Below are 14,611 nucleotides of genomic sequence, written 5' to 3'. Positions count from 1 at the left end.
TCAACTACCTTATAAAAACCCTTGAAGACAGCAAAGACCATATAGACGAAGAATCGAGCTCTACTAAAAATGCCATTCTGACAGCAGCACACAAAGTACTGGGGTAAACATGAAGACTTAGTAATGAAGACTGGTATGATGATGAATGGAGACAGGCAGTGAAACAGAAAAAGGAGACAAGACTGAAATGCTTACAGTAATATACAAGATCAAATCACGTATTCTCTAATGAAAAGAGAATGAGGCAGCCAGAGTGTATAGGAGAAAGAAAAAAACGGAAGCCATAAAGAGCAAGATAGAGGAGATGTAAGAGCACTATTAAGAAAATTAAAGAAGGAACTCAAGAATATAGACAAAAAATAACAGCATATAAGGACAAAGAGGGAAATTTGCAAAGAAATAAACAAGATGTTCTGGCTACAAGGAGAGAACATTTCAATGGAATTCTGGAGGGCAATCCTATCAGGAGAGTGCAAGCCACTCCACTGCAATGCAGAGCCACAGACGAAAGACCCCCTCATTAGATGTGGTACAGAAGGTAGTGACCTGTCTAAAAAAAACTACAAAATGCCATGAACTGACGGAATAACAACGAAACTGTTGAAAAATGGGGGAACTGGTCTCCACAAGCAGATCTACAAACTTATCAAGTTGATATTGGTTATATCCCGCAACTAGTGCTTGTGTGCTGAGTACAATGTCACTGCACGTGTGTGTGTGAATTGGCCACCAATTGTATCAGTGAGGGCGGGCCACTGGAGGCCGCCTGTGGGAGGCGTGCACGTGGCGAGACCTCCACCGCACCATTTACCGGTAACTCACACATACATATGTGCACAGCAGCGCTAACTGGTCCTCTTGTGCACCTTTCCAGAGTGCCATTCACATTGGTGTACTGTGTCTTGTTACGTGGGGATTCACAGTAATCTGTTTTCCATCATAATTGAGTGCTTCACGAATTAAGCCATATTTGGATTACTTTGGACCAGTCTCACGTACTGTGTAGTTACAACACAACTGGCGACAAGTTAGGAATTGTTTCTGTGTGTACAATCTTTATGTGCATTTTCATTACGTTTATTCATTGTGAAAACCACGCTACAAGCCTCGATTGGACAGTTTACTTCGGCTGTGACCACCTTGTCAGCTTCCATTAACAGACAGGGTACCATTCCACTGGTCCATCCACCCGCATTCCCTCTGTATGGTGATTCAGCCGAGAACTGGGATGCTTATGACAAGAGACTCAGACACCACTTTTTGGCTTTCAGTGTGACAGATTCAAATCTGTGCAAAGCGTTCTTCCTCTCATGGATTCCACCTAAGGTGTATCACTTACTGCATCAACTTGCCCACTAACAAGAACTCGCAACACTTCCTTTTGATCACGTGTAGTTTATTGTCAAACTACTATCGCAAATGAGTGCTCATCGTAGCGGCAAAGTTGAATTCTACCAATGCCAAAGAAACCAAACCAATCGTACAAGGCCCGGACAGCCAAACATGGCCTTAGCTGTAAGGGTCACTTCATTACTGATGCCCATAATGCCTTTTATGCAGACTGTACAGTGAGTGACACAATTACCTGCTTAGCTGCGGACAAGGAAGTGGCTGAAGTTCTGCAAACAGCACAATCGTTAGAAGTTTCTCGGGCAGCAGGTGACCAACTTTAAGAGTGGGATGATGAGGCACTAATGTCACATGATGTGTCCATTAGAACAACAGATAGCTTGCAGGAGGAAGTGGCAATGGTGGCAGTAAACATGCGGACCCAGTGACAAGCTGACCGAGGTCCGCACAAAGCAGCCGCAATCACCACAGCACTAGCATCAGCGTTCTATGTTTCCATCTTGTCCTTTCTGTTTTGTTCAACATAAAATTAAGTGTGCCTTAAGTGCTTGGTCTACTTGTAATATTTGCCGGAAGAAAGGCCACATCGCCTCCATGTGTCGCTCACCGAAGGTTGCTCAGTATACAAACATGGACGTATACTGTGCGACTTCAATACTTGTGACTTCTCCAAGTTGTTTACCGAGTTATTTCACCAAGTCATCCAGTTACAGGTCAACACAGGTGCTGCAGTGACGTTATTTAATTCTAAAACCTACGCGAGTTTAGGCTCACTGCTGTCGATATAGGTCACACGGAAGTTGGCCAGCTATAACAAACAGGACATTGCACGGTTGGGACAATTTATGGCATCTGCCTCCTACAAGTCATTGGTTTGGTCCATTATCTTTCTGTTGGTTGCCGATGCCAGTACTGAGAACTAGTTCAACCTGGATTCATTTCAGGCATTTGGATTTTCTATCACTGATGAAGCTCACCTTGTATCCAATCAGATACTATTTTCTAAGTAGGAAACACTGTGTGAGGAGTTTTCACACGTGTTTCTGGACGGTATAGAGTGTGTTACAAATTTTTGTGCTCATATTATTTTGAAAACCGCGGCTCTGCCTCATTTTTGCCATACGCGTTCTATTCCTGTTGCCCTGAAAGATCAAGTGGAAGCAGAATTGGACAGACTCTAATCTCAAGGGTGGAGCCACTAGATGTGGCTAGTGAATGGTCATCTCTGCTGGCTGTAGTCTGTAAACTGTCCAGAAAACTTCGCTTCCGTGGTGACTTCAGTATTACTGTTAATGTGTAGTCGAGCGTGGATACGTATCCTCTGCCACACCAGAGCAACTGTTGGCGAAATTATCGCGTGGCCATTACTATTCTAAAATTGATTTGTCTGAAGTATATCTGCAGGTTCCAGTGGGTGACGAGTCTCAGCATGTTCTGGCTTTGAATACTGCTTTTGCTCTCTACCAATAGTAGTGCCTTCGTTTTGGTGTGGCTAGTGCCCCTGCTATTTTCCAATGATTTTAGAGTAATTCACTATGCCTGCCCCAGGTTGCATTAATTACCTGGATGATACTGTTATCATGGGCTCCTCTACGGCTGAACACTTGCGTAACTAGTGCACTTTGTTTTCTGTCATACAGTCCGCAGGCTTACTGAGTAACCTCGCAAAATCTCGGTTTCTTCAGCCTTCTATTGTTTATTTGGGATTCAGGGTCTCAAGGGATGGGGTTCACCCACTGCTGTAAGGTCTATGGCTCACCCCACATCCATGAAGGAGCTTTAGGCCTTCCTAGGGAAGATAGCTATAAATTCCTGCCGGGGGCAGTGACCTCGGCCGACCTGCTGCATGCCTTGTTATGCAAGAATGTACTTTTTTGCTGGAGCCTGGATTGTGAAAGTGCTTTTCAAATGTTGAAATCCAAACTACTCATGGCCCCTTTGTTTGGCTATGTTCTCTCCACACCAGAACATAGTTCCAGCGATTGACACCTCACAGTACGGCCACGGCATGGTACTCAAGCACCAGTACGCCAATGACACTGAACAGCTTTTGTCTCTAAATCTCTCACTCCGCCCCAGCACTGTTACTCTCAGGTTGAGAAAAAGAGGCTCTTGCCATCATCTATGCTCTCAAGAAATTTCACTTTTTTCTGTATGGCTCCAAGAGTCACCTTATTACTTACCACAAACCTTTCCTCGTTTAATCCTCAGACTTCCTTGCTGGGTGAGGCAGCACATCGCCTCCAATGCTAGGTGCTGTTCTAGTCTCACTACAATTATGAAATCCATTTTCTACCCAATTACAAAATTCATTTTCAACCCACATCTAACAATGCTAATGCAAACACCTTATCCTGTCTAGTTGTGGTTCCCGATCCCAAATTCGATCATGAACAATCGCTTTGCTTCCATCTTGACACTGAAAAGCAAACCATAGTCAAGGTTTTCTCAATTACAAGATTGTACACAGCACCTGCCATTACCGCCTGCCTGGTTGTCAGCCTGGCTGGCCAGATAAAACCGCCAGATCAGGCTTCAGACCCTCTGCACAATTATTTTTCCTTACAGTATCACCTCTGTGTTTTTGATGGAGTTTTGCTGTTGTCCATGGAAGACCTCACTCCCAGAGTAGTCATTCCTGCCACATTACAGTGTGAGATATTACACCTTCTCCACCAGGGCCATTGGGGTGTTCCGCGCCCTAAACCATCAGCTAGGAGACGTGCTTTTTGGCCAGAGATTGATGGAAACATTGTCCATTCTGTCATAGCTTGCGAGCAGTGTGCCTGACAACAAGTAGCTCCCATGCCGTCTGTCCACCTAACCTGCTCCCCATCAGCCATGGGAACGCATTCATGTCAACTTTGCAGATTCCTTCTTTAATTCCTATTGGTTTGGGACGCATTTTCCCAGTTTCTTTACATTCTCCAGTGTATCTCGACATTGGCTGAGGTCACAATTCATAAACTTTTAAGGGTTTCTTTGCTATTGAGGGGTTGCGCCTTGTGCTTCAGTTTCCAACAATGGGCCCCAGTTCGTTTCTCACACCATTTAACTATTTTATTCCCATAATGGCATTCATCACATTATGGCTCCACCATTCCATCCTCAATCAAATGGTGAGGCAGAATTACTAGTGCTTATGTTCAAGTCCCAAATGAAAAAGTTGGTTGTGGATTTTTCACTGTATGACGCCCTTCTCCATTTTCTGAGCACCTATCACTTCATACCTATGGTAGAGTGGAGCCCAGCTGAGTTGCTTCATAGCCGGCAGCCATGCATGCTCCTCCACCTTCTACAGCTTGCGTTGCACCTGATAAAATCAGGTTCATCCAGCCGCTTCGCACCGGGCTCACGAGGGTTTGGTCGCAGGCCCAAGTGGATACCGACTATAGTTGTCTGGTGCAGGGGATGCCATCTGTATGTCCATACAGTGGACGGGCTGATGGCGTGCCACCCTGATCAGTTGTTCCACTGCTCGCCACTGGAAGCTACCGGTTTGCAGGTGTGGCAACCATTGAAGCAGCCCGCCCCATTGCCCTCTACCAGAAGCCCATTGTCGCCTGCTGTGGAGGTGCGCCCATCCCATCGGCTGCCGCCTCCACGTGTGGTGTCCTGGGGTTCCAGCTTCCCAGTGCTGAGTGCTGTTCCATCTCTGGTCTCGGGTCCATAGCTACAGCCTGCTGTTCAATTCAGAACACCTCCACCGGACACCTCTCCATCATCACATCATCCATCATAGCTGGTAGGTGTGGCCCTGCCATCACACAATGGGACCTGTCTGATGATGACTATGTTGAAATGGAAATGGCACCCTCCTCTACAGTGCTGTCCTCTGGCGCCATGCAGATCCACTGCCCTTGAGCGAGCATGTGCCCCCGCGCGTTCCGGCCCTATGCTCCAGTGCTCACCCAGCACAGCATCCCACCGGCATCTCCTCCGTTGCCTGGGGGTCCATTTCACACGAGGGAGAGATGTGTTATATCCTGTGACTAGTTTGTGCTCACCGAGTGTGGTGTCACCGCACATGCACGTTTGCATCAGCCATCAACTGCATCAGCACGGGCCACCTGTGGGAAGCATACACACAGCAACGCGTCCGCCACACTGTCTACTGGCAACACACACATGCATATGAGTGGAGCAGTGCTAGCTAGTGCCCTCTTGCATGCCTTTCCAATGTGCCATTCACATCAGCGTATTGTATCTTGTTACGTGGGGATTCATGGGAGTCTCTTTTCTGTCCTGGTTGATTGTTTCATGAATTTGGGTTACTTTGGACCAGTCTCATGTACTTCACAGTTAAAACAATATGGAATTGGGAAAGAATCCCAAAAGAGTGGACCTTTGGGGGGCAATCCAAACAGTCCATAAAAAGGAAACAAGACTTCTCGTTCAAATTACTAAGGACTTATCCATCTGAATGTAACCTACAAGACTCTCTCCAGAATAATCCACAACAGGCTGGTTCCAAAGGCAGAAGAGATTCTGGGAGAATATCAGTGGGTACTTCAGTCCAATATATCAACAATAGATCAGGATCTGTGCAGAGGCAAATACATGAAAAGACATATGAGTACAGTACTGAGCTTCATAACCTCTATGTAACTTCAAGTAGGCCTTTGATAGTCTTGACAGGACAGAAATGCTAAATGATTAGCTCCTGCTTGGTATACCTTCTAAGTATGCTTCATTTATCCAAGCTGGTTCCAAGGTGGCATAGCGAGTGGATGGAAAACCCAGTAAATGGTTTAGTATTCATAAATGAGTCATACAAGGGGATGCCCTCTCTACAATGTTTTTCTTTAATTTGACTCTTGAAGCAGCCATTCAAAAGCTTCAAATATCTGGTTACACAGGTACAAATTCAACCTAGATATGTGCTTATGCTGATAATGCAGCAATTATTAGCAGAAGAAGAGTTTTACTTGAGGGAACAAAAGGTGAGATGAATGAAGCGACACTACATAGAGGCCTTGCTATTAATGAAAAGAAGACTAAATACACGAATTTCACAAGAAGGATAAACCATCAGCAGTTGGTTTCAATTTTGAACATGTGCAAAACTTTAAATATCTGGGATCTAATATTAACAGGACAAATTCCATGTCAAATGAAATAAAAGAGCACGTCCTAAGTAGTATTAGATGCTTCCACACATTTAAGAAATTGTTAACCTCTAGGTTATTAAATAGGCAAATGAAACTTCAAATTTATAAAGTCATAATCAGGCCAGATGTAACCTACAGTAAATATGAAACAACACTAATGAGTGCTTACGAGCAGCAGCTCAGGATATTTCAATGCAAGGTTCTGCTCAAGATCTATGGGGAAGATCAGGATAACAATCGTTTCTGGAGATCTAGAATGAACACTGAACTGGATTGCCTCACACAAGGAGCTGACACTGTTACGATCAATAAAAAGTAGGAGAATAGCCCGGTTTGGACATGCCTTTAGGACAGACACTGGATGAACAATTAAATACATTCTTGAATGGAGGTCAACTGGAAGGAGAGAGCGAGGACAGCCAAGAAAGCTGTGGATAGAGAGTGTGGAAGAACATATAAAATCTCTGAGAAATCACGCAATGGAAACTCTAGGTAGGAATATCCACAACATAGGAAAAGACAGATTGCTTTATACTGTAATGAAGACACATCAAGCTGCAGACAGGTACAATTAAAATACACTCACATATAGCTTTCGGCCAAAGCCTTCAGTGTGCATGGACTATACTGCCAACAGGTGCAGCATTAGGAGGTTGTGGGGCAGGGAGGTGCAGACAAAAGGAGCAAAAAAGGAGAGGAGCAGGAAAAGACAGGCGGAGACACTGGCAAAGGGCTTAAACAGGGTGTGTGACGGAAAGACTGTTTCTACCCTCTCTAGCCTATCACCTCCTCCCCATTCTCATCACCTGCCCTGCTTATTTGCAGCCCTCTGCCAAGGCATCTGCCTCTTTTTCCCTGCTCCTCTCCTTTTTCCCCACCTCCCTGCCCCCACAGCCTCCTGACGCTGTACCTGTTGGCAGTCTTAGTCCCTACACACTCCTCCAGACAGTGTACACTACTATCCCATGCAAGGTTGTAACAGCATAGAAAGGAGGAGGAGGAGGAGGAGGAGGAGGAGGAGGAGGAGGTACTGGTGCTGGTGATAATGACAAAGAAATGACAGAAAAATCATATTGCACATCTATACAGAAAAGATCAGTTACTTGCAAGGGGAACATTCCCAGGTGTAAATAAACAATCTTGATGAAAGTTGGGTATGTAGAAGGGTCAAAATAATGCAATCCATACTTCTTGTTTTTGCCCAATTTTACTATTATTGTGATAACCACACACACACACACACACACACACACACACACACACACACACAAAAGCGCAACTCACACATGCGACTGCAGTCTTAGGCAGCTGTAGCCACAATGCGAGCAGCAGCTGATCATGCATAGATGCTGCTGCTCGCAGTGTGGCTACAGTTGCCTGAGACTGTAGTTTTGTGTGTGTGTGTGTGTGTGTGTGTGCGCGTGCGTGCACATGCGTGTGATCTGATTTTGGTGAAGGCCTTACTGCCCGAAAGCTTTATTTGTGACAGTCTTTTTGTTGTGCCTTCCTGCGACTGAGCACTTTTAATTATTTTTGTTTTATATTTTAAATTATTTTACATTTGAAATTCACATTTTTTGTTCCCAGAATGAGATTTTCACTCTGCAGCGGAGTGTGCGCTGATATGAAACTTCCTGTTTTAATCTGCCAGGAAGTTTCATATCAGCGCACACTCCGCTACAGAGTGAAAATCTCATTCTGGAAACATCCCCCAGGCTGTGGCTAAGCCATGTCTCCGCAATATCCTTTCTTTCAGGAGTGCTAGTTCTGCAAGGTTCACAGGAGAGCTTCTGTAAAGTTTGGAAGGTAGGAGACGAGATACTGGCAGAAGTAAGGCTGTGAGTACCGGGTGTGAGTCGTGCTTCGGTAGCTCAGATGGTAGAGCACTTGCCCGCGAAAGGCAAAGGTCCCGAGTTTGAGTCTCGGTCGGGCACACAGTTTTAATCTGCCAGGAAGTTTCATATCAGCGCACACTCCGCTGCAGAGTGAAAATCTCATTCTGGAAACATGCCCCAGGCTGTGGCTAACCCATGTCTCCGCAATATCCTTTCTTTCAGGAGTGCTACTTCTGCAAGGTTCACAGGAGAGCTTCTGTAAAGTTTGTAAGGTAGGAGACGAGATACTGGCAGAAGTAAGGCTGTGAGTACCGGGCGTGAGTCGTGCTTCGGTAGCTCAGATGGTAGAGCACTTGCCCGCGAAAGGCAAAGGTCCCGAGTTCGAGTCTCGGTCGGTCAAACAGTTTTAATCTGCCAGGAAGTTTCACATTTTTTATTGTTTTTTTTTTATCATTTCACAAGTCTTTTGTTAAACGAAAAATAATAACTGACTCATTATTATGCTGCATAATCATTACAATAATGATTATCCTCAACAAAATACTTAAAACAATTTTTTTTACGCCATGCACACAAAATGAACAGTATTTCTTCACATAATATGCATGGCATATGAAATTCGGCAGGACTCTCAAGCTGTGGCAGGGTAATCTCTAAATATAGCGATTTGTACCAGGAACATTTCAAATACAGTGGATAACCTTGGCAAAGAGAATTGATTATGTACTAGTGACTAGAGCTTGATTATATTGTTTCTGAACTGCAAACTGACTTCAAGATCACTCAGCATACCTAGATCTGAAAATTCTTCTCATAAATTTCTTCTAATATTGAAAGCCATATACATGCAATGGCTGTACCTATCCTATCAAGCCCTTTGGGATCACCAGACTAAGAAGTTCCTTAGCCTCAGTTATGATGCTCAAAACTGTTCTTTCACAATGATCACCACAAAAATCTAACCAAGGCACAGATTTTTTCCTGCATTGGAGATGAGGGGTATGTGTGTGTGTGTGTGTGTGTGTGTGTGTGTGTGTGTGTGTGTGTGAGAGAGAGAGAGAGAGAGAGAGAGAGAGAGAGAGAGATATTCTTGAATCTTCAGACCAAACTCTCCATTGCTTTCTTTTAAAACCATGAAAGAGGGGAGGGGGCAGGAGATGTCACGAGGAAAACACATTTAGAGCATCATACCTGAAGACATAGAACTTTTTAATCTGGTGATCCCAAAAGGCTCAATGGAATAGGTACAGTTTTTGATGTATATGGCTTTCAATGCTGGAAGAATTTTGTTAGCAGATTTTCGGATCTAGTTCTCAATGGTTATGATATCAGTTTCCATTTGAGAAGCAATAGAATCATGCTGCAGTCACTAGAACATAATCAATTCTTTTCAACAACATTTTCCAATGTACCAAAATATACCTGAAGCAAATCAGGATACTTGGAGGATCGTTCACCACAATTTGAGAATCCTGCTGGATTTAGTTTTATACTGTGTCATCCGCCATGTTTATTATGTGACAGAAATTTGTTCTTTTCATCTGCATGGTGTAAAAAATGTTATGTTTTAAACAATATTATGAAAAGAAAGTTGCAACTCAATATATAGTGGAGATGCTGAGTCGCAGATAGGCACAACAAAAAGACTGTCACAAATAAAGCTTTAGGCCATTAACACCTTTGTCAACAATTAATGACACACACACACACACACACACACACACACACACACACACACAAACACACACAAATGCAACTCTCAAACACGACTGCAGTCTCAGACAAATGAATTTTTGTGTGTGTGTGTGTGTGTGTGTGTGTGTGTGTGTGTGTGTGTGTCCTCTATTGTTGACAAAGGTCTTAATGGCCGAAACTTTATTTGTGAGAGTCTTTTTGTTATGTCTATCTGCAACTCAGCATCTCCGCTGTATGGCGAGTAGCAACCTTCCTTTTCATAATATTGTTACATCCCATCGCAGATTTTCTTAAGTTTTAAACATTACTTTAGAGATAAACATTATTTTAATGATTTTGTGTAAGAAGAATGAGTTGGTTATTAGTTTCTGTTAACAAAATACTCACGTGAAATGATAAACTAAAATACAAAAAACATGAATTTAAAACATAAAATAACAATTTAAAAAATTAAAAAGTAAGTAAAACAAATAATCTGAATAATAATGAATGTTTAAATATTTTAATTACGTATGTGAAAATACTATGATACCACAGGGTGTACAACTTATTTTCCAAAAAAGGATTTCAGAAACCAGTTTCATTACACATGAACTGAGGTGGCGTGAAAGCTTCTTTAAATTATGTTGTAACTAAAGTTTAAATTTTTTATAATAAATGATAGCGGGTTAGTTTGCAAAATTTTAAGTAATTATAAAAGTTGATTATACAGTTTTCAAGAATGTTAATTACATTTCAACTTTTCTATGAAAAACATTTTTACACATCATGGTTTCAAAGATATTCCCCCTAAACCTAATATGCCAAATTACCTTTTGGGGTGTTTTTTACCCCTTAGAATTTAAACTGTATTATTTGGACACCTCTTGATCCCCAGCAAGTTTCGTCAAGATCATTTACTTACACCTGGGAATGTTCCTGTTTTAGTTGTATCTCCACAATTGTTTTCTTCCTTGTTTCTTGCCAGCCGCGGTGGCCGTGCGGTTCTGGTGCTGCAGTCCGGAACCGCGGGACTGCTACGGTTGCAGGTTCGAATCCTGCATCGGGCATGGGTGTGTGTGATGTCCTTAGGTTAGTTAGGTTTAAGTAGTTCTAAGTTCTAGGGGACTTATGACCTAAGATGTTGAGTCCCATAGTGCTCAGAGCCATTTGAACCTTGTTTCTTCTTGTTTTGTAGCATTTTCACTTCACTTACATAAAAATACAGAACAAAAGTGTCTCCCTATTTAGTTAATGATTGACTGCGTAGCACTTTGTCAAAACAAGCAATTAGGAAAATACAAAACCAAAAGAAATGGGTGATGTTTTATACCAATAACCGGACTAATCTCTTAGAGGGAGTATTTGTCAAAACAAAAATGATAAATGTTGCAAAAACAATTCAGAAAAATTGTAAAAAATCACTTGAAATTTAGTTGAGTAAATCTAGAAAAAAGCACTAATTCAAATAATATATCAACTTGTGCACAAACAACACTCAACGTTGGTAGGATAAACAAAAATCACTTTACAGAGGCACAGACACATGGCCTGTACTGTAGATACACTGATACATCAAAACATTACAACTGCCTGCTTAATAGTGTGTAGGTCCATATTTAGAATGCAGTACAGCATTGCTTCTATATAACATGGATTCGACAAGTCATTAGCACAATGTAGTATCTAGCATCAGATGTCTATATCAAGGTCACCCAGTTCCTGAAAATTACAGGCTGGTGGTTTGGAGGTAAGAAACTTGATGGCTGATAGTGTCCCACATGTGTTCCACCGGATCAGATCAGGTGAAATTCGGAGGCAAAGGAATCAATGTTGAGTTCACTAGCATGCTCCTCAAACCAATGTTACATGATTCTGGGCTTGTGGCATCGACAGTTATCTTACTGTTGCTGCTGTCGAGGAAGACATCGCTCTCGAAGGGATTCAAGTGTTCCACAACAATGTTCAATAGGCCACAGCTGTAAGGTAACTTTGATAATTACCACAGGTCCCATGGCATAGTGGATTTTTCGAGCAGTCATTCACCTCAATGACAGTATATATGGACCACTGACTTGGTGTATCAAGAAAAATGACTCATCTGACCAGGTGTCACTTTTCATTTCTCCATGGTCCAATCTCGATCATCCCATGCTCACTGCACTCATTAGATCAACAAGAGAATATGTAGGGGTTATCTGCTATGGTGAACTGAACTGTATGTGGAGGTGTAGACATCTACACATTGTTGCTTACTCATGGTACCCCGTTCTTCAACAACTTTCTATAGATGCTCATGACAGAAACAAGCATATAGCTTCACTTTTTCGGAGGCGCTCATTTCCAGGCGGTGAACTACAACAATATGCCCTCTATCAAGGGCAATTATACCAGTGGATTTCCCAGTTTGTGGCCTGTATTGTAGCTAGAATGCTTCCCCACATATAGCTTATATAGCTTACTTGCTTTTTCTGCATCACTTGCCTGCAGCCTCACAAGATAGCAGTTGATTTCACGGTAGGCGGTAGTCATAATGTTTGTCTCATCAGTGTATGGTGCAGCTAAGGTGATCATACTATGACATACAACAGTAGGAACATACTCACTTCTTCCAGAGCTTAGGCTTACTGATACACCCTCAGTGCATCTGATCTTCACATCACAGATTGCTCATTACTGGATATGTGACTTTCTTCATCTTTCTGGTCTTAATCTCATCAACTGCAGGTTGCTTTTCTCTTTTTTCACAATGTATCTTTAATCCCTTGGTCTAAGTAAAATTTCAGCTACATCCTACCTCCGTTTCAACCTTCCCATTTATCAATCGTCCTTACACCTCTTAACTTCTCACATTTCCACTCCTTTCTTTCAACTGCTTTTTTATCATTTTTATGTTCTGTAACTAGCTGTATATCTTCCTGTCAATGTCATTTTACTGGATATCAGGAAGACAACAATTTGTTGGATGGCACTGCTCCTTTTCTTTCTGCCACATAAGCTTTCTGAATAACTTATCCTTCCAATAACTCAATCCATCCCACTTTCATTTGTTTACAGAAAAAACTTTGGGCTGAGCAAAAATAAGGCTTTGTCAGATTTTTTGTGTACTCTAATTTACCATAGTACAACCAATCACTTCAGTATGCACAGCTATTTAGCACACTTTCATGACTACTTATCCATATCTCTTTTTCTTGCAATATGCAAATCTTCTAATTGTTCCTTTTATAGTTGAAATTTATCTATTTTCGTCTGAGTTTGAAGTTCAGATGAAGAATGAAAGGAGGGACAGAAATTTACCTACTGGAAAATTAATAAAAGCAGAAATAATTAGCCACACAAGTGACAGCAAGCTTAATAAAAAGCAAATGTTAATAATCTAACACTATGCTTATAATACCATATAAATATTTGCTGTATGTTATCTTAACAAATTCACACATGATCCACATAATGACAGTGTAAAAACAGTGTGACAATCAGAAAGCTACCTTCTGAATAAGTTTCTTTCTCTTCTCTCTCACTTTCTGGTCTTTAGCTTCACGGAGAGCTTGCCGCTGCTTATCTGTCAGTTTATTCTGGTAGTGTGTATACTCTTCTGCATACTCCATCATCTCTTCATGGAATTTGCGTTGCAAGGAGTCACGCACACCTTGATCGGCTTTTTCCCATTCCGCAGCAACCATCTTCACTATATCTAAATTTAAAAAATATGTGGTTGTAAACAACATCCTACCAATCACGATTATTTTCACTCATGTGAATGTATGCAGCAAGCACTAATTAGCGTACAAAATTATTCCTATGTACATTTCAGAGTCCTTCAAAAATTTCAACTGGGCATTAAAGAGCTATAAGTGCCTACTGAGCCCAAAGTAAGTGGTCAGTGGTATCTAGGAATTCAGAGATGAAGCTGGTCTAACTGTTACAATGCTTTTACCTTTCTCACACCTCTTAATGAAACAACTCAGCTAGTTAACAGCAAACCTGCGATTTAATTTAGGATTCAAACCACTGTGCATCGTGGGATATTTAACATACATAAAGTATTGCCTGAGAATAATATCACAACAAATGTCAGAAAAATTTCTTCCTGCCAGCCAGTACCACCACCTTGAAGTCTTCTATTTCCATCATGAATTTACATTTAAGATACTTAAGGCCATACAATGAATTATATGACAATTTTATATTTTGCCTTTGTAAATGGACTCGAACACTGAATGTAAACTATGTTACTGTATGTTATCTTTCTTCACATGTGGCAATAATGTATTGTTAAACAAAAGTAAAATAAAACCAATTTTTGTCTGTTTATCGACAGTATGCTCACGTGTGATGCTGAAGTATATCCCTGCGATGCTTTTATTTATAGACTACTGTATCCTTGGATAATTTGCCTTGTGATAAACCACACTGTGTGCTAAAGAAACGTTTTCCTTCAATGAGTGGCACGCAAAACAATGAATCAATAACTTCATGTACTTCTATACATATACTACAGAAATATCCAATTATTTTCACAACATATGCATACTTTGCATCAAGTATGAACAACATGCCTACATTTAACACTACCCCAGTAAGACTCCCCCAGAACAAGTGAGGTGGGACAAGAAATAGTTGAGTGTGGTAATATAA

The 14,611-nt window shown here is 41.7% G+C and overlaps 1 protein-coding gene across 3 annotated transcripts in view; it reads right to left on the bottom strand.

The window, feature by feature from the left end:
- LOC124595664 (transcription factor A, mitochondrial) overlaps window positions 1–14,611 on the bottom strand; it is a 102,139-nt gene that overhangs the window by 61,898 nt on the left and 25,630 nt on the right. For all 3 annotated transcript variants that reach the window (XM_047134509.1, XM_047134508.1, XM_047134510.1), the window contains exon 3: window positions 13,462–13,667. In XM_047134509.1, coding sequence (XP_046990465.1) covers window positions 13,462–13,667 — 206 coding nt within the window. The remainder of the gene's footprint in view (window positions 1–13,461; window positions 13,668–14,611) is intronic.

This window comes from Schistocerca americana, chromosome 2, assembly GCF_021461395.2.
Source record: "Schistocerca americana isolate TAMUIC-IGC-003095 chromosome 2, iqSchAmer2.1, whole genome shotgun sequence".
NCBI classification, from domain to species: Eukaryota; Metazoa; Arthropoda; class Insecta; order Orthoptera; family Acrididae; genus Schistocerca; species Schistocerca americana.
The sequence above is the reverse complement of the archived record's forward strand: the minus strand, read 5'-3'. Positions and strand labels throughout refer to the sequence as shown.